The 21035-nt window shown below is 41.0% G+C and overlaps 1 protein-coding gene across 2 annotated transcripts in view; it reads left to right on the top strand.

The window, feature by feature from the left end:
- GALNT17 (polypeptide N-acetylgalactosaminyltransferase 17) overlaps positions 1-21035 on the top strand; it is a 305974-nt gene that overhangs the window by 150062 nt on the left and 134877 nt on the right. Inside the window, exons 4-5 of one of the 2 annotated variants that reach the window (XM_039342017.1) lie at positions 1144-1315; positions 19152-19349. In XM_039342017.1, coding sequence (XP_039197951.1) covers positions 1144-1315; positions 19152-19349 — 370 coding nt within the window. Of the gene's footprint in view, positions 1-1140; positions 1316-19151; positions 19350-21035 lie in introns of both variants that reach the window. The other variant, XM_039342008.1, reaches the window with a different exon arrangement.

The raw sequence follows: 21035 nt of genomic DNA, 5'->3' as shown, positions 1-21035 counted from the left end.
TATAAAATTAAGCTAATTCCCTCTCATCCGACATATCATGGGAAATGTTGTGGAGTTAACCAAACTGTATCTTTTCTAAGATCTATACATCACTTTGGAGAGTCTTCTATAACAGAGGTCTTCAATCTTTCCAGCTGAGTGGACCCGTGGAGACAGCAACAGCGAGATGGGGGTGGGGAGACGGAATAGCTGCAGACATATACATGTGTGCATACCACTTTCACAAATACAGCTTTGGGCTTGTAAGCACACACATACACTCACCCACTACTTCTATGGCCCGGTTTTAAAGGGGCTGTGACCCAGCATTGGGTCGTGGACCAGAGGTTGGGGACCCCTTTTCTATAATGTCTAGGGACCTCTGCAAGTCTTAAGATGCTATATAACTCCAAAACTCCAAACACCAAAATCCCCAAATAAGATGAATAGCGAAAGATCTGAGCATTTTGGTCCCTTCTCCTCAAGGGGTGCCTCAGGTCTATCAAAGTGACCATTCACCTCTGTTTGAGCAAATCCTAATCATAAGCTATTTGCCAATGTAACTCAGTTGATCAATTGAAACAATATCCAAGTGTCAGATGAAACATTTTTTTATTAGCTGGGAACTACACTTAATATTTTTTTATGGCAAGGAATCACAGAGGGTGGGACAAAGATACAAAAAAAGCCAGACCATACCTTGTGAGAGTGGATCCTTTCAAAGATTTCTGCCTCTTTCAAGATATGCTAACATATTCCTTTCTTTCCTTTCTCAAAAGGATGGGAAAGCCCTCCAACAGATTCCTATTAGTTGAGAGCCCTGGTGGCACAGTGGTTAGAATGCAGTATTGCAGGCTAATTCTGCCCACTGCCAGGAGCTTGATCCTGACAGGCTCAAGCCTTGACTCAGCCTTCCATCTTTCCCAGGTCAGTAAAATGAGGATCCAGATTGTTGCAGACAATATGCTGGCATTTATAAACCACTCAGTGACTGCTGTAAAGCACTAAAGGGTGGTATATAAGTCAAAGTGCTATTGCTATTGCTATCATGGTGGATTTGGAGAACCTCAAAAAGAAGATAGAGAAGTTCTTTGAATATATACTGTGAATTAGGCACTCAGGTTTCTTGCATTTGGTCACTGTTTTCACTTCTCCTTCTAGAAGAATTGAAGGCACCACTGGAAGAATATGTCAACAAGAGATATCCAGGCCTAGTGAAGGTAGTCCGTAACCAGAAAAGAGAAGGTTTGATCCGAGCTCGCATTGAAGGCTGGAAAGTGGCCTCAGGGCAGATCACGGGCTTCTTTGATGCACATGTGGAATTCACCGCAGGCTGGTAGGTGACCATGAAAGATGTGCTGTTATAATTCTTCACTGTCAGCTCATTTCTATCTCTTTCACAATTCTTTTTTTATTGAATTGAAGGGGACGAAAAGGAAACAAAATTTCAGTCTACATTTCAAATGTGACAAGATAATATCTTGACAAAAGGTTACTGCTCTAGAGTGCATTTTTGTTTACTTGTGTTTTATGTTTTCCCTTCTCTGTTAATAAGACTTTCCAATGCAAGGAATGAGAAATATTGCACAAAAGGGAAAAGAAAAAAAAAACCCAATGTTTAAAGTTTGGTAAGATTTAGCGAGTTCATACCACTTCGGCAGAACTAGTAGCTAATTTTTTGTTGCCCAGGCCCAGAATGGACTTCTGGAAGCAGCATCCATACAGAGAACCGGTTGTTCACATATTTGAATCCCACCAATGGGTAAGACCATACTTGGAATACCGCATTCAGTTTTGGTCATCATAATATAAAAAAGATGTTGAGACTCTAGAAAGACTACAGAGAAGAGCAACAAAGATGATTAGGGAATAGGAGGCTAAAACATAACAAAGAATGGCTGCAGGAATTGGGTATGTCTAGTGTAATGAAAGGAATGATAGCAATGTTCCAATATCTAAGGAGCTGCCACAAAGAAGAGGGAGTCAAGCTATTCTCTAAAGTACCTGAAGGCAGGACAAGAAGCAATGGATGGAAACTAATCAAAGAGAGAAGCACCCTAGAACTAAGGAGAAACTTCCTGACAGTTAGAACAATTAACCAATGGAACAACCTGCCTTCAGAAGCAGTGAGTGCTCCAACACTGGAAGTTTTTAAGAAGAGACTGGACAGCAATCTTTCCGAAATGGTATAGGGTTTCCTGCCTGAGCAGGGGATTGGACACAATGACCTCCAAGGTTCCTTCCAACTTTATTATTATTATTATTATTCTCAATCATCGCACAGTCAGCCAGATGTTCAGACTGGATTTGGCATTTTGTCTACCTATCGAGTCCTTACCCAGGACCTGGGATAGGCAGATGTGGATGTTTGATGGTATTACAGGTATCGTCGCAGGATGGAAGCAGTTCCTAATAAGGCCGCCTTTTGCAATTGACTAATAGCGAATTTGTCAATGCCAATGGTGTTCAAGTGGTACTCCAGTTGTTTTGGGATTGCACCCAAGGAGCCTATGACTATTGGTACTACCCTTGCTTGCTTTTGCCACAGTCTTTCTATTTCTATTTGTAGGTCTTTGTATTTTGTTATCTTCTCCAGTTCTTTCTCTTCTATTCTGCTGTCTCCAGGCACTGCCACGTCCACTATCCAGACTTTTTTGTCTTTCTTATCGACAATTGTTAAGTCTGGGGTGTTATGTTGCAGGTGCTTGTCTGTTTGAATTCTGAAGTCCCAGAGCAGTTTAATTTTATCATTTTCTATGACTTTCTCTATTTTATGATCCCACCAGTTTTTGCTTACAGGCAAATGATATTTTTTGCAGATCTTCCAATGCACCATTGTTGCTACTTTGTCATGCCGCTGCTTGTAATCAGTCTGTGCAATCTTCTTGCAACAGCTTACCAAGTGGTCCACTGTTTCTTCAGCTTCTTTGCATAGGCGGCACTTACTGTCTGTTGCTGTCTTCTCAATTTTGACTTTGTATGCATTTGTCCTTAAGGCTTGTTCTTGTGCAGCCAGAATTAGTCCCTCGGTCTCTTTCTTCAATTTTCCTGCTCTTAGCCATTGCCAGGTTTTATTATTATCTGCTTTCCCAGCTATTTTTTTCATGTATTGGCCATGTAGTGCTTTGTCTTCCCATGCCTCTATTCTGTTCTTCATTTGGTCTTTCTTGTAGGCCAGTTTGGTCTCTCCAGTAGTTAGTAAGCCTTCCTGATATACTAATTTCAGTGCATCTTCATCATTGTTCTTCAGATATTCTTCCAAAGCCATTTTTTCTTCTTCAACCATCTGATGTACTTGTAGCATTCCACGCCCACCTATTTGCCTTGGTAGATAAAGTCTATCAATGTCACTGCGTGGATGAAGGGCATGATTCATTGTCATTATTTTTCTGGTCTGCCTATCCATTGCTTTTAGTTCTGCTTGAGTCCAGTCCACTATTCCAGCTGTGTACCTAATGACTGGGATTGCCCAGGTGTTGATTGCCTTTATGGTATTTCCTCCATTGAGTTTGGATTTTAAGATCTTCTTCACTCTCTTGATGTATTCACCTCTAATCTTTTTCTTGACTTCAGTGTGCTTGATGTTGTCAGCTTGAAGGATACCCAAGTATTTGTAGTACTCTTCCTCATCCAGACTCTTAATGTTATTTTCGTGGGGCATCTTGATTCCTTCAGTTTTCACTATTTTTCCTTGTTTGATAGTAAGTGTGGCACATTTGTCCAAGCCAAACTCCATTACAATATCTTGGCTATATATACGGACAGTGTTGAGCAGCGATTCTATTTCAGATGATGTTTTTCCATACAGCTTCAGAGATCATTATTATTATTATTATTATTATTATTATTATTATTATTATTATTATTATTATTATTATTATTATTACTATTGATCATTGCACAGTCAGCCAGACGTTCAGACTGGATTTGACATTTTGTCTACCTATCGAGTCCTTACCCAGGACCTGGGATAGGCAGATGTGGATGTTTGATGGTATTACAGATATCGTCGCAGGATGGAAGCAGTTCCTAATAAGGCCGCCTTTTGCAATTGATTAATAGCGAATTTGTCAATGCCAATGGTGTTCAAGTGGTGCTCCAGTTGTTTTGGGATTGCACCCAAGGAGCCTATGACTATTGGTACTACCCTTGCTTGCTTTTGCCACAGTCTTTCTATTTCTATTTGTAGGTCTTTGTATTTTGTTATCTTCTCCAGTTCTTTCTCTTCTATTCTGCTATCTCCAGGCACTGCCACGTCCACTATCCAGACTTTTTTGTCTTTCTTATCGACAATTGTTAAGTCTGGGGTGTTATGTTGCAGGTGCTTGTCTGTTTGAATTCTGAAGTCCCAGAGCAGTTTAATTTTATCATTTTCTATGACTTTCTCTATTTTATGATCCCACCAGTTTTTGCTTACAGGCAAATGATATTTTTTGCAGATCTTCCAATGCACCATTGTTGCTACTTTGTCATGCCTATCCCAGGTCCTGGGTAAGGATTCGATAGGTAGACAAAATGCCAAATCCAGTCTGAACGTCTGGCTGACTGTGCAATGATTAATAATAATAATAATAATAATAATAATAATAATAATAATAATAATAATAATAATAATAATAATTTTGACTTTGTAGTCAATCCATGCCACATTCAGGTTGGTCTCCCTTCTCTTGCAGTTTTCCAAAATCATTTTTTCTATTAGGAGTTGATCTTTTGTTCCTCTGCTATTGGGGCGGTTTCCTTTCTGCTTAGGTGGAAAGAGATTGTTTTCAACTAGATGCTGTTGTACTGCATCAGCTACCACACCAGTTAGTAATTTGAAAGTCGTTGGTAAACAGGTAATTGGCCTGTAGTTGCCTGGTGTTGCCCCTTTTGCTGGATTTTTTATTATTAAGTAGGTTTTCCCAGTTGTTAGCCACTTTTCAATTTCTCCTCCTTGTAGTATATTGTTGAACTGCTTAGAAATGAGTGGGTGTATAACAGTTAGATGTTTCAACCAAAACCCATGCAGTTCATCTTCACCTGGTGCTGACCAATTTTTGATTTTCCTTGCTCTTTTTTCTACCATTTTTGTTGTTATTACTAGTTCTTTCATTTCAACTTCTGTTTTATTTGCATCCACCTCTTTTAACCAAGCCGCATCCTTGTTGTATTTCTTTGGGTTATCCCATATCTGCTTCCAGAACTGCACTGTTTCTTCCTTGTCAGGTACTGACTGATTCCTTGCAGTTTCTCCATTGATGGATTGGTAGAAACGTTTCTGATTGGATTGAAATTGGAGGTTCTGCCTATAGTTTGCAATTCGAGCTTCATATCTACTGATTTTCCTGGCTATAGCTGTTATTTGTTGCTTTATTATTTCCAGTGCTTCCTTGATTTTCCTTGTTTCTAAGTGGTATTTCTTGATTAGGTATTCTTTGGTCTTCTTGTTCTTCAGCTTCTTTTCTTTCATCTGTTCTAGCTTGCTTGTATGTGATCTTAACTTGCTGATCTTATTTTCTAGTCTAACCTTCCATTTTTATGGTGCACTGTTTGTTTGTTTTTCTTCTTTGTTGATTTTGCATCCCAGGTATTCTGTTATAACTGCAGCTGTGCTGTACATTAGTTGGTTTGTTTCTTGCAGTGAATTGGTGCTTATACTTGATATTGCAGTATTTGCATCTTTTAATGCTTGTGCTAGCTGTTTCTTTGGAACAAGCTTCAATGCAGGTAGCCTTATTCTGTTGTTTTTGTGCTGTTCTAGATGCTCAGTTATTCTTTGTTTCAATTCTTTTATTTCTTTAGTTAGAGGGTTTTGTTCTTCCTGAGGAAGAGGTGCCTGGTTTCCAAATGAGAACAGTTGTATATCTCTGCTGGATTCCTTCACTGCCAACTCTCCCTGGTTTGCCTCTACATTCTGAATTACTTCTGGTAAGGCTTTGATTTCTTTGCCCTGGGTAAACTTTTGCAGTTCGTCCAATTCTATTTCTGTGAATACTTTATTTCGTGTTATAAATCGGCGTTGATCTGCTAGTCTCTGTTCTGTTATTTCTGATTCTGGATGTTGTTCTTTCCAGAACTGGTGCATTCGTTTTAGATATCCTCTTCTTGTTGGATTTGATCTGTAGTAACAGATCATTATTTCTTTGTTTTCTATCACTGTGTATCTGCGACGGGTAAACACCTTTTCTTCCAGTAGTTCTGCAGCTGCTGGCCCTGGTTGCTCAGCCAACAGTCCTGAGTCCTGTAGCCCATTTTTCACCAGATATCCAGGAACTCCAATATCTAGCGCGGACCTTGTTAACCCGGGCGACGTCCGAGCTGGTATGGCATTCTGCAATTTATGTCTCACCATATTTTTTATGGGAGAGACACTCTTTGTCTGACTCCTCTGATGAGACCTGTCCAGTATGGTTGAACCTCTGGCATAGCTCTCATCTTCCTCAGAGTACACAAGCCCCACAACCACGTCAAGGTAGTGCCTCACTGGGGGGGTTTATTATTATTATTATTATTATTATTATTATTATTATTATTATTACTATTATACTGGAGGTTTTTAAGAAGAGACTGGACAACCATTTGTCTGAAATGGTATAAGGTCCACTGCTTAAGCAGGGGGTTGGGCTAGAAGACCTCCAAGATCCCTTCCAACTATTATTTTGTTATTCTTTTATTTTCAGTGAGAGATATTAATTACCTTAGCACACTTGAAGAGAAGTTCTTTGGGAACATTTTATTTCTTTTTCATATTTCTAGGCTGCCCATCTTTCTCAACACTGCATCCAGCAAATTCAAAGCTGCACCCAGTCACTTCATAAAACCTTCCCGTCAAAAGAAGCACTAATAGCAATGGACTTCCACCTCCATGTCCCTGTGGGAATAAATATGAAAAATCTCTGTGAAAAGCATGTCTCTGCTCTTTCCTTTGCTTAAAGTCTATAAATCTGAATTACAAGTAATCCTCAACGTACAACCATAACTGAGCCCAACATTTCTGTTGCTAACTGAGGTAGTTATTAAGTGAGTTTTACCCCACTTTATGACCTTCCTTGCCATAGTTGTTAAGCAAATCACTGCAGCAATTAAATTAGTAACATGGTTAAGTGAATCTTACTTCTCTACTGACTTTGCTTTTTAGAAGGTCACAAAAAGGGATCACATGATCCCAGGACACTGCAACCGACATAATTACATGCCGGTTGCCAAGCGTCCGAAGTTTGATCATGTGACCATGGAGATGCTGCAGTGGTCATAAGTGTGAAAAACAGGCATAAGTCAATTTTTTTTCAGTTCTCTTGTAACTTTGGACAGCCACTAAATGAATGGTTCTAAGTCGAAGACCACCTATGTTCTGTAATCCATTAGGGCTTGCAGAGTTTGTAGGCAAAGTATACCAATATAATTGTCCTAATCGACTGGTGTGTCTAAGAGCAAAAAAGGCATTTGTGCATTTCAAAGGATCTGAAAATACAGTATCAAAATCCTAGGAGATTCTGAGACAAAGAATTCAAGCACTTGGCATACAGAGCAATTGCACAACAATAATATGATTTTTGCATGTAAAATATTGCACTTTTGAAGCTAGGCATAGCTTCTTCTGCATTTTGAGAATTGCAAATGCCACGTCTTAAAAAAGTGGCCTAACCATAAATCAAACGAGAGTTCAAGAATGGCACAAAAATGACTGACAAAGCAGTTCAAGGATTCTGAACAGAAAGCCTTCATCTGCCCCTTAAGTTTTTATCTAAAGCCCATCATAGGTTTCCTGGCTGTTTTAGATTATTTCACTATGACAAGTCATAAAATGTGTAAAATAGGATTTAATGCAAGAGCAGAGAATCCCAACGTTTTCAAAGAAGCTGTGAGAGGAAGAGTGTGCAGTTGACTGGAATAGGACACAGGAAGGAAGCGGCAGTTGAAATGGAAGCAAGACACTGTGCCTGACTGAAAAAATGTTGCTGTGCTGATCCAATATATAACCATCTGGTCAGAGTATATAGCTAGCTTAGGAATTAAGAACTGTGTGTAGAGCAAGTAGCATTTTAAGGGTTAAAATGCTGTCCCCTTAAGGGTGGCCTTCTGGGAAACATAGTTTTAGTTGTTACCTGGTTATATCTGTGTTCTAATTGGCCACTGAGAGGGTCTTGTGTTTTTATTATGGGATATCCTGTTTACGTGCCAGTCTATTATCTCTCCATGAATCCTAGCCACGAGGGCTGGGAGTTCCGTAGAATGGAGAAATCTATTGTCCTTTTACCTATATGATGGGTCCAGATTACAATCTACATTCTAGAGGAACCTACAATAACTGTGAGTTAATGTCTTGAGGATGCCTGGAATAAAGTAATTTGTATGATTTATCCATAGAGTTGATTCTGCCTGTTTCAAGTGAAATCCAGCAATCTCTTTGCATGAGACAGGAAAGTTGCATATTGATCAGGACAATCCCCTCCCTTTTTTAACAGCAATTTTATAATGAAGCATATGGAATGGGGAAAGAAATGCAGCTTCCAAGAAGTTTTTAAGAAGAGATCAGACTTTTAACTTTTAAGTTAGAACAGCCCAATAGCACCTGTGGCAAGCTACAGTGCTGCCAAAATTGTAACGTTTGATGACACCATCGCACAAATCCTGTCTTTCCAAAATTGCATCACAATGTCTGATATCAGGTATCAAGTATCAAGATCATGTGAAATGTTAACACCCTTTTATACTGTACTGGTAATTCCACACTTGAAACACTGCATCCAGTTGTGGCCGCAGATGTTGAGAGTCTAGAAAGAGTGCAGAGAAGAACAACAAAGATGATTAAGAGGCTGGAGGCTAAGGCGTACAGTCAACAGTTACAGGAATTGTGTGTGTCTAGCCTAATGAAGAGAAAAACTAGGTGTGACATGCTAGCAGTCTTTCAATATTTGAGAAACTGTCCCAGAGAAGAGAGACTCAACTTACTTTCCAAAGCACCTGAGGGCAAGACTAGAAGCAATGGGTGGAAACTAATCAAGAAGAGAAGCAACCTAGAATCAAGGAGACATTTCCTAACAGTAAGAACAATTAATCCATGGAAGGGCTTGCCTCCAGCAGTTGTGGGTGGTCCCTCACTGGAGGTTATTAAGAAGAGATTGGACAGCCATTTGCCCTGAATGATAAAGAGTCTCCTATTTAAGCAAGGGTTGGACTAGAAAACCTCCAAGGTCCCTTCCTACTCTGTTACTCTGTATTCTAGTCTGTGTTCCAGTTCTAGGAAAGGTTGCAATTGGCATATAAGAAGGAGTGATTCAAAACTCCTTACTTGTTCCTCAAGCAAGGTTTGTAAGTCTAAGTGTGTTCCTAAGTTGCAAACCAGTTGTACCCAGCAGAATGCCACCTTAGGCTTTTAGGGAGCACCAAATAGTTATACATCAGGTTACCTCTTGTATATCGTTCTATTCCTGGGCACAATCACCATGACAACCATTTTGCAAGAACACCCACGCTTGACTCAAATTCCAAAGGTGCCTATGACCCTCAAGATTTTTTTTTACTCTTTTGGAAAGAATATAGATAAGGGAGAAGCATATAAGAGGCACATGCGAGAATACCAGAATAACAGAGTTGGAAGGGACCCTGGAGGCCTTCTAGTCCAACCCCCTGCTCAAGCAAGAAACTGTGTACCATTTCAGACAAGTGGTTATCCAGTCTCTTCTTAAAAACCTCCAGTGTTGGAACACCCATAACTTCTGGAGGCAAGTCGTTCCACTGATTAATTGTTGTAACTGTCAGGTAAGGTGTGGTATTAGATGTGGTGTGGAGAATATGGGTAGAGTAGTGCTAGGAGGAAATTACATCTCAGGAATGGCCACTTCCAGGAGAATGGAGATGCTTTAAGTAGTATCCTTGGCTTGGATCTTGAATGACTCTTGTGTCTGTTTCAGTTCTTGGTGGGCAAGCTAACCTCACCATTAACCAACAACATACTAGGATCAACGTTAGGTGTTTCAAATAGATTCCTTGAAATCCTATTGTCCTTGTTCAAATTTTGGATAAGATTCAGTTTCAGGAACATATTTGGTACCTTGGAAAGTGATATGGGCAGCATATAAATTTAGCAGACAAAGGCTTCCATGATGGGAAGCCATCCTCTCTTAGTATCCTAAACACAGCTAGTATTCTGAGTAAGAACAAAGACCTGCAATAATAGGCAACGTTCAAGCAATGAGCAGATCCAGGAGTAGAAGCCCTGCAAGTCCTCCCCTTAATGGTTTGCTCATTTCTGCTTGTCTCTAAGATCAGCTTTAATACAAATGTTTTCTTCTTTCTTTCTTTCTTTGGATAATAATGGGTGGACTTTATTACTATGAGAATATTCTTCCTAGTCAATAAGAGGAAGCTGCTGCTGTTATTGCTATTGATTGACATATTAATTTGGTGTTTATATTTTTGTTATACAATGCATAGTATTGAAATATTTAAACTACTTAGATTTTAGTTAGGGGTATGAGTGAAGCAACTTATAACACTTAGTAATTAATAGTAGAGAGATAGTCTTGGTGTAGCATAAAGGCACTAGCCTTTAGCATGCAGAAGGCTGTGAGCTGTAATCCTATCTTCAACACAAAGCCAGCTAAGTGTCTTGAGTCAACCCCACTCTCTCAATGCTAGGGAGAAGGCAACCACTTGGCAATCACTTCTAAAAATGTTGCCAGGAAAATTGCTTGGAATTGTCCAGGCACTCACCAAAAAGAAGACTGCTTTAAAGGCATAAACAAATAAGTAAATTTTAGAAGAAATTGTGACCCATTCTGAGCCAGGTTTTCAAAACAGGACAAATGCTTAAAACAGATGAAGTTTATTCGACAGCAAAACAGACAGTTTAGTAATTCAAGGTGGCCACAAATTAAAAAAAAAAAAAGTTTGGTCACATTTATGGAAAGGTCCATCTTTTGTTATAGAAGTGTGTGAATGTAGTCTGTTTCTCCCCCACCACACCCCCCAAAAATATGCTGGGTCCAGTAGAGAGGAAATGCAGATTCTCACCCTGCAGGGATTTGCAATCTTTGTGTTGTTCCGACAGATGAAACTCTTCAAAAGAACTTCGAGGTATCGTTTACCTTAAAGAATCTTTTATTTGAGAAATAAAGTATCAGCACCACATAGTCGAAACCAAAAACTAAATTCCCCTCCCCTGGATACAAACTAACAAATCACAATTCCCTCCTCCAATAAACAGTCATAAATCACATTCCCCAATTAGCTTGAAGCGAGGGTTTCTCCCCAGCTCTCCAGCTCACCCAAACTCTATCAACTTTGGACCCAATGACCTTAGGTTCCCACAGCTGAGTTATTATTGTTATGACTAGCTGGACTCTCATCCACATTCCCCCTCCCAGCATCAACTAACTCTAAAAGCAATAGTGAAAAATGGCTGCATTTCCATCTGTTGTCAAAGCAAGAACACCCATTTTTAGCAGCGTTAACACTTTGCCTTTTAAGAGTCCAGGCATTGACCCTGGGTGATAGATTTGCATTTGGGGGAAGCCTATTGTGTACTTTTGAAGGGATTGTCTTTAGTTTTAATTAAGTTGCTGGTTTCCAATATTCTAGCTCAGGAGTGTCGAACTCAATTTCATTGAGGGCTGCATCAGCATTGCGGTTGCCCTCAGGGGGCCAGGTGGGTGTGGCCAGGGTGGGTGCAGCCTACTGGGTGGGTGTGGATGGAGTGGGTGTGGCCTACTGGATGGGCGTGGCCAGCTCTACATCGTTTGCATCAAGGGTGTTTATGGGGGCCTGGCCAGGAGTGAGACAGATCTGAGGGTCTCTGGCAGAAGGGGGTGGGACCAGGGCAAGTGCCAAGGCATGGTCCACTGGAGGAGCCTCACTGTTCCTCTCAAGCCATGCAGGGGGGCAGCTGGATGGTGGCACGGGCTGCCTGGGGCACTGGACAGCAGAGGTCAAATGCCCAGCCTGCCCCTCGAGCACCCGCAGCACCAAGCCCAGCCCCACTTCCCCAAGGGGGTACCCAGCTGCACTTACCTCCTCCTCAAGGCTGCTGCTGCTGTGCTTGCTCTCATTAGCCAGGTTGCTCATGATGGGTATGAGGGCAAAGTCAGAGGGAGGGCCATTCCCTCTCCATGGGAAGAAACCCAGCTTTGTATCCAAAGCTTCCTTAGCAATAGGATGGGAAACCCCAGGATAGGCCAGGAGGAGAGGGCAAGAGAATGATGAAAGGGCAGCAGGGCAGGACTAACGCAGGACTTCCCTCAGACCCTCCCTGTCCTTCTTTCCTCCTTTCCTCCTTTCCTTCCTAAGTATAGAGTGGTGGGAAAATATTTGAGATGAGGGAGGGATAAATGCAGCTGGGGAGGTGTCACCTTTCTTGAGGAATGAAGAAATGCACCATCGTCTGGAAGTGGCCAGCACATGGCCCTTACCTACTTCACATAGCTGACTTGGTGGGCTCTGGGGGAGGGGACGTCATGAGCAGTGTGAGAGTCAATGTTACCTGCGCAATGCCGCCCAGCCCCCAGTCAGCCCAATTTTGGCAGGCAGTGAGGTGCTTTCCTCACAGCACCAAGAGGCTGAACCAGGTGGCACAAATCCAAAAAGAAGTGCGATACCACCCAGCCCCCAGCTTGCCTGGTTTCAGCAGGCAGCGGGGTGCTCTCCTCACAGCACTGAGAGGTTGAGCCAGGAGGTGTGAAGCTTGCCAGCTTTGCATCCTGCTCCCTGCTGAAACTGGGCAGGCTGGGGACTAGGCAGCATTGCACTTCTCATCAGATTTGTGCCACCCAGCTCAGCTCCTGGCACTGTGAGAAGAACGCCCTGTTGCCTGCCGAAACCGGGAAGCTGGGGGCTGGGCGGCTTCACACTTTTTTTGGATTCATACCAACTGGCTCAGCCTCTCAGTGTTGTGAGGAGAGTGCCTCTCTGCCTGCCGAAACCCCCCCCCCCCGAGCCCATCAAGCCGGATATGTGAAGTAGGTGAGGGCCATTTGCTGGCCACTTCCAAGCGATGGTGCATTTCTTCATTCCTCACAAAGGGTGACATCTCCCCAGCATGCACCTAGGGGGCAGGGTCGACGCAGCAGGGGCTGGTTCCTCACTGTTTCCAGACGGCCTTGTGGAGCTAAGACTGAATATGTTTCAGCATAGATGGCCACCACAAAATTGTACATTGGCTCCTGGTTGGCCTGGGCCAGGGCCAAAGCAGCTGGGGCCATTCCCTCACTGTTTCCAGAATGGCTTCACGGGCCACATGAAACCACTTTGCGGGCTGCATCCGGCCCCTGAACCTTGTGTTTGATATGTCTGTTCTAGCTAAAGGCATGCTTAGTTTCAGTGAAACTCTTTTGTTTTATTGTCTTGGGTTCACTGATGAGTCAGAGATGGCCAGGTTTAGTGAGTGGCATGGATGGCAAAAGTCATATGGAGGTTTTTCTTCTCATGTTACCTAAAGACTATCTCATCAATATTCCAACTAGGAGATTTACCAGTCTCCTACAAAAGTACCCAATACTAACAGATGAAAATTTGTAAGAGAAGGAGTGCCAAAACTTGTGGGCAGAATCAAAAGAGGAATCAGCATAGAATCCCTACATAGCCATAAATGTCCAATTCCCTTTGAATTCCATTGGCCCTTTTCTAATTCCAAGCAGGTGTTAACTATTAGTTGAGAAGGTTCTTGTGTATAGGCATGATTAGTAATAAATCAGTTTAATTGGACCTTCAGGTATGGACCTGTACTTTCATGCCTGACAGTAAACATTAAACTTATTTATTACTTACAGTTACACCTACTTAGGGTTAAATAAGGGTCAGCAGTATTGGGCGGCAGACTTAGTTTGCTTGTGGCTTTATAAGGTTTCTAGGCTGATCCCTTGTTTAACTCCTATCCCATGTTTTGCCCTGCCTTCCCCTACAAAATAATTTGCATTGGCTTACATACAGTCCAGTGGACATCTCTTTCTTTCTCCTGAGGCTGTAATAAATGCTTTTCATTTTTATTAACATCATTTGAAAAAAAATTCTGTGGTGAGGTAGCAGACTGATGTGGGTTTTACGGAGCATTCTTGATTCTTTAAAGTACAATTAGACTTCATTTTGCCGTTTATTTATCTGTTATGCTTCCATCCTTCCATTCTTCCAGAAATTCAAGATGGTGCCACTAACATTTCTCCTCCTTACTTTTCCTTGTGAAGTAGCTTGGCCTGGAATAGAGAGACTGAGTCAAGGTCACCCAAAAGGTTCTAATGCTGAGCAGGGTCTTGAATTTTAATTTTGCCAGCCCTAAACACAAGAGGAAACCAATTAACCATGATTACTTTTAACAAAACCACTTTAAACTCCTCTTCTTAAAAGCTACTTTTATGACAGAGATATCTATTGAAGAGTATCAGTAGAGTTAAATTCTATTTTGTGAAAAGATTAGAAATAATAGATCCTTCCGTTTCCTCCTCCTCTCATGGCAAACTTGATTTTGTCTTTTAGAAAAGATCGTTTCTCTTCTGCTTTCTGCTTGATATAGATGTGACAGGACAGCCTAATGCACAATTCATCCTGGGCCACAAAAAGTAGAAGCTATTGCTCCCAGGAGGAAAATTGTAGAATATCTGCAAAACAGATGGGAGGGGGCAGATAGATTTCAAACAGAGCTATTGGTGTTTCCTTTTGAACAATGAACCCCAAAGATACATTTCAAAGGCATCTTTTCAACCCTGGCATCTATAGGTCGAGCTTAAATGCTCTTATTCCTCTCAGGTTGCTCATTCTTCAGAACTGAGTGTTATATATGCAGCAGAAAAGGCTGCTGTTTACTAAAAGGGCATCTGAAAGACCTTCTCTGGAGGCAATATTAAGCAGTTATCTCTGCTTTTGACTGTGCTGAGAGATTGTTGACTAAGAAAGCAGGTTGGTATCCACATTGTGTGGATGACTTCGTAGCATTAGCAAGAGTAATAGCACTTAGACTTATATACCGCTTCATAGTGCTTTACAGCCCTCTCTAAATGGTTTACAGAGTCAGCATATTGCCCCCCCCCCCAACAACCTGGGTCCTCATTTTACCACCCGTGGAAGGCTGAGTCAATCTTGAACTAGTGAGACTTGAACTGCCAAACTGCAGGCAGCCAGCAGGCAGCAGAAATAGCCTGCAGTACAGCATTCTAACCACTGTACCACCATGGCTCATAAACTCTTCTTTTAGTCATTCATGCCTTGGGCATCTCCCTTATTGACTACTGCAATGAGGTCTACGTGGGGCTGGCCTTGAAGAGTATCCAGAAGCTGCAGCTGGTGCAGAGTGCAGTGGCATAAGCAGTTTTGGGTGCTTCTAGGGTTGTATATGTAACATCTTTGCAACACTGAGTGCCAATTTGTTTATGGGTCCAATTTAAGGTGTTGATCACATTTTTAAAGCCCTTTATGGCATGGGACCCTCTAAGGAACCCTCCCATCCCATTTTTTTATTTTATTTCATTATTCTATTTTATTTGAACCCTGCCTTTATTATTTTTATAAATATCTCAAGGTGGTGAACATATCCAACACACCTTCCTCCTCCTCTTTTCTCCACAACAACAACCTGTGAGATGAATTGGGCTGAGAGAGAGTGACTAGCCCAAAATCACCCAGCTGGATTTTATAGTCCCCTCGCACCTCAACAGACAGGGAAGGCACATTACAGAGCCCATCAGTTAAAGCAGGGCTCCTCAACCTTGGCAACGTTAAAACTTGTGGACCTCAACTTCTGGGATTTGAAGTCCACAAGTCTTAAGGTTGCCAAGGTTGAGTACCCTGAAGAACTTTGACTGATGGGGTCTAGGAAGAAAGCCTTCTCTGCTGTCTGCCTTGCCCTATGGAACAACTTGTCTCCAGAAGCAAAAGGTCCTTACTCTCCTGGGCTTCCAGAAGAGCATTAAGACCTGGCTCTGTCAGTTGGCCTGGGAATCCCAGAATGCTTTGCATCCCTGGAGTGCAAAGGTTGGTAGGCCAAAGGTACTCCTTCTGGCTGTTAACTTTGCGATTGTCCCTTTTAACTTTGTTTTAATCCGGTTTTTAATTTGTTTTTTAACGATAGCATTTATATCATTTATTGTTTTATCTGCAAATTGCCCAGAGGCACACAAGTGTGATGGGCAGTATAAATATTTGGTAAATAAATAAATAGAATTAAAAATGGAGATGCATTGAGTTTAGGCACAGGCAGGCTTTTGACCAAAGAAGGTGGCATTTAAAATTGTGGGGGGTGATAGAGAAGCATAGTGGATAGAGATAAGACTGTGTTACTCACATAGCCTTGGTGGCGCAGTGGTTAAAGTGCAGTATTGCAGCCAAACTCTGCCCACAGCCTGGAGTTCAATCCTGATGAGGCTCAAGATTGACTCAGCTTTCCATCCTTCCAAGGTCTTTCCAATGAAGACCCAGATTGTTGGGGGCAATATGCAAATAATGCTTCTACAGCATTATTTAGAGAGTGCTGAAAAGTGCTATGGGGCAGTATATAATCCTAAATGCTATTGCTGTGCTATTGCTATAACAATACTGTGATTTTTTTGGTTCTTGTTTTGAGGGAAATGTTTGTTCCTCCTTCCAAGAAAAGCAAAGGAAGCATTGTATTGCCACATTTTGAAGCTGGCACGTTGGAGATTCAAAGAAAAACTCCAAATCTCATATTATACTCAATTCTGATGGGAATATAAAGGGACTATGATTAGTGTTTGCATTTAAATGCAAGGAGAAGCATTCAAATTTGGAAAGCTGCATGACATTGGAACTGTGTCACTTGCAATGCTAATTTTTCATTCAGGCAATGTTTTAGTCAACCTGCATCAGAAGAGGGAATATAGATTTGGCAAATGTACAGTTAATTTCTTTCCAGGTGTACTGAAAGGTAAGTCCTACAGAGTTTAATGGAAACTTACCTTCAGGCATCTACCACACATTGTAACCTAAAATCCCTGTTGATTGATTCCATTGATCTCCCTCCCTTCCACACTCTTTGTTGTCAGCCTCTGTGAAATCTTTCCTGCCTTTAAATAGGGATAAGGAAAGATGTACTTGAATAACCTTGAGATAGCTGCATCACCATTGCATGCTCTTTTCACAAGATTTTTAAGGTGAAGTTCCTTGATGCCGTCTAAGCCGGTGCAATTGTTAAAGGATTTATTGACTTAACATAAGCCAAGACTGAATAAATATCCATATACTGTTTTCTTGAGTGGTTTATTTTATTGGGCTTTAAGTCTACTTTATTTTTTATAAAGGCCAATAATTTCCTCGCACAAAACTCTCAGCATCGCCATTAAAGATTCTTGCTTTCTATATTTGGGAAATATATTGAAATAACCGATAGTTAAATGTTACAGGAGAAACTGGATCCTGATTCAACCCCTAGTTTCTTCTACTCGGGAATGGAAGAAAACAAAGAGATAATGTGTTCTAATGGTTAAGGTACTGGAATAAGATAGGGAAGACCCAGGTTCAAGTCTATTCTCAACATGGGTGTCCTTGGGTGAGTTGCTTTCTCTCAATCCAATGTTTTGGGTTGTTGCTGTGAGCATAAAATGAATGAAAATATTTGAAAGTTGCATTAGGACTCCAATAAAAAGGTAGGATATAAAGATGATGATGATGATGATGATGATAATAATAATAATAATAATAATAATAATAATAATAATAATAGTAGTAGTAGTAGTAGTAGTAGTAGTAAAGTTGGAAGGGACCTTGGAGGTCATCTAGTCCAACCCCCTGCTCAGGCAGGAAACCCTACACCATTTCGGACAAATGGCTGTCCAGTCTCTTCTTAAAAACTTCCAGTGTTGGAGCATTTACTGCTTCTGGAGGCAAGCTGTTCCACTGATTAAATGATGATGATGATGATGATGATGATGATGATGATGATGATAGAAAAGAAAGCAAAAATAATAAGAGTAGTAATAGGGTCCTTCGGTGCAATTCCAAAACATCTGGAGCACCATTTGAACACCATCAGCATTAACAAAATCACCATCAGTCAATTGCAGAAGGTAGCTTTACTTGGAACAGCTTACATCTGTGATGCACCTTTAGTAACATCAGCTACCTATCTCAAGTCCTTGGGAACTTGATAGGTAGATAAAAATGCCAAATCTAGTCTCAACATCTGGCTAACTGTGTGACCAACCATAATAGCATAGAATGTATGCTATTAGGTAGAATAGAATAGAATAGAATAGAATAGAATAGAATAGAATAGAATAGAATAGAATAGAGCTGGAAGGGACCTTGGAGGTCTTCTAGTCTAGCCCCCTGCTCAAGCAGGAGAACCTATACCATCTCAGACAGGTGAATGTCTAGTCACTTCTTGAAAATCTCCAGTGATGGAGTGCCCACGATTTCTGGGGGCAAGCTGTTCCACTGGTTCATTGTCCTCATTGTCAGGAAGATTCTCCTTAATTCCAGGTTGCTTCTCTCTTTGATCAGTTTCCAACCATTGTTTCTCGTCCTTCATTCTGGTGAACAACCTGGCCCCCTCTGCCTTGTGGCAGCCCCTCAGACACTGGAACATTGCTATCATGTCTCTCCTATTTCTTCTTTTCTTTAGACTAGACCAGTGGTTCTCAATCTGTGGGTCGGGACCCCATTTGGGGTCGAACGACCATTTCACGGGGGTCGCCAAACAATGCAGTCTGCCATTTTTTCCCCCTTTTTCTTAGCTGTGCTACTCCCTTTTATTCTATTGGCTTTTGAAAGCCAATAGAATAGACTCTCTTGAATAGAGTCTAATTCTATTGGCTTTCAAAAGCCAATAGGAATTGTCCAGGCTGTCTCTGCCCTGCTGAGCCCACCAAAATTCCCATTCTGAAAACAGTGCTGCACCAGTTGAGTAGTCCTTGACTTACGACTGGTTGAGTAGTCCTCGACTTACAACCGGTTGGGGTCGTGGCATTAAAAAGGTTGAGAACCACTGGACTAGACAAATGTAGGTAGACTAGAATTTTGATTCCTTATAAAATGATTATATATACCATACATTCATCCTTCATTCAAGGTATATGGTTTGAATGCAGCATTCCTCTGCCTGCCAACTCATCTCTAGGAATTTTGGCAAAAGCAATCACAATGTATCCAGAAGGTATCAAATTACGAGAACCAATCTAATCAATTGTATGCTTCTTGGAATGTAATTGCCCAGCATCTTTCAAAACTAATGGTTTGGTTTTCTCTTCTAGGGCAGAGCCAGTTCTTTCAAGAATCCAGGAGAACCGGAAAAGGGTCATCCTCCCATCAATTGACAATATCAAGCAGGACACCTTTGAGGTGCAGCGCTATGAAAATTCAGCCCATGGATACAGCTGGGAGCTTTGGTGCATGTATATTAGTCCGCCAAAGGATTGGTGGGATGCAGGAGACCCTTCCTTACCTATCAGGTTGGTTCTGAAATGCACGTTTTTAGGTATTCAAGGTGTTTCCTTTTTCTTTTTTGATTCTTCAGAGTGGAACATAATGTCACATAAATCAACAACTTAACAGGATGCTAGTATTAGAACTTGGCCAGATATTGCAATTTATCATATTAAAAACTTCTCTTTCTGAATCAAGCTCTGAGTGAGCAGAATTTTGAACTGTTGACTGGAAACAAACAAACAAAAATTTCTGGAGGAGACACCAGCTTTTCTTTTCTTGGTTGTTCTTTTTGCATTTATTCGATGACTTTTCTTATAAAAGAGGTAAACAGTATGGTGTTGGTGGATATGTATCTTGGCTCTAATCCCCCCTGATCATCAAAGCCATCAGCACAATCTCCTCCTCCTCCTCTTCATTATTATTATTAAGCTTATTTTATTTTTAAACCAACCGAATCTTAGCTTAGAAGTAAATTGAATCACTTTTAACTCTACAATATTCTCCCATTGTTTGTCTGACTGATTTTTCTTCAACAGGAAAAGAAAAAGAAATTAATTAAAAGAATGTCTCTAGACCCCACATACACTACATACTTAAAAAATAAAAGATGGTGGGCAACTGAAGCCCCATGATGGGAAAGTGTTCACAGTTTTCCCCGGATAACAGATTAAATAGACTAAATAAAACAGGGATCAAGGAAGCATCATGGAAATCTAGAAATGGTGACAAAAAACCAACTCACCACCTTGTATTTTAAGAAATGATGTTCCATGCCTCTTTACATTCACCATTGCAGGCAATTTGTGATAGTGTTCATGAATTTCTCTTTCTTAAGATACTCAACAGTTCAAAAATATTACTTATATCTTGCCTTTTTTTTCCTTTTAACGTCCCTGAAATCCCTTACATCGGGGTAGAGTTGGGGTGACTAAATTGGAGCTGAGCATTTACTGGCTGGATGCCCTTCCTGACACCCATGCAGAGTTCACAGCAGATATTTTCTCTTTGCACCCAGAAAGAGAAATATCTGCTGCTACCTAGGATCAAACTTGCTGCCTCCTGATTGTGAGGCAAGGGCTCTATTTCTAGACCACCACACTATTCTTTCTCATTCCTGTTGTTTGCTTGTTTGTTTATTTACCTTTAGCTTGCCTTAAGAATTAGAAAAAAAAACAGTGACAATTGACTGCTATGGGGGAACAAATCATAAGTAGAGATAATTATCAAGCATTTCTAGAACTCTTCCAGTTTTCTCTTCAGACAAACATTTGAATTTCTCAAGAGGCATTGTGGATACTTAAATGTGATGTTTGTAGGAGAAGAACAGGCAGAGTTTGGGGATGATGTTAAATGTGTCATCAGCTTAGAATCCTTACATTCCCACAAACAATCCAAGTCCAACCCTTCTTGAAATCTGTTAAACCTTACCTAGCACCAATTTAATAATTAAGGTTGACTAGATTCTTATGTATAGACTTGAAAAAAATCTTTTGTGCTGTGACTTAATGAATGATCCTGATCCTTTGTGCCTGATAATGTTTTTCTCTTGGGAATAAAATATAGCACATGTACATCTTGTGCCATGTAGCTCTTTGTTTGGGCATTTGGGCCCGATTGTCCATAGGATTATTATATTAATTGTCATTGATTGGTTTGTAACCTTACCTTTATTTTGTGGTTGCTGTTTTTTCTCCAGTCCTTTATGTCAT

The sequence above is a fragment of the Crotalus tigris genome, unplaced genomic scaffold (assembly GCF_016545835.1).
Source record: "Crotalus tigris isolate CLP2741 ecotype Arizona unplaced genomic scaffold, ASM1654583v1 scf7180000017550.10884619, whole genome shotgun sequence".
Taxonomy (NCBI): Eukaryota; Metazoa; Chordata; class Lepidosauria; order Squamata; family Viperidae; genus Crotalus; species Crotalus tigris.
The sequence above is the reverse complement of the archived record's forward strand: the minus strand, read 5'-3'. Positions and strand labels throughout refer to the sequence as shown.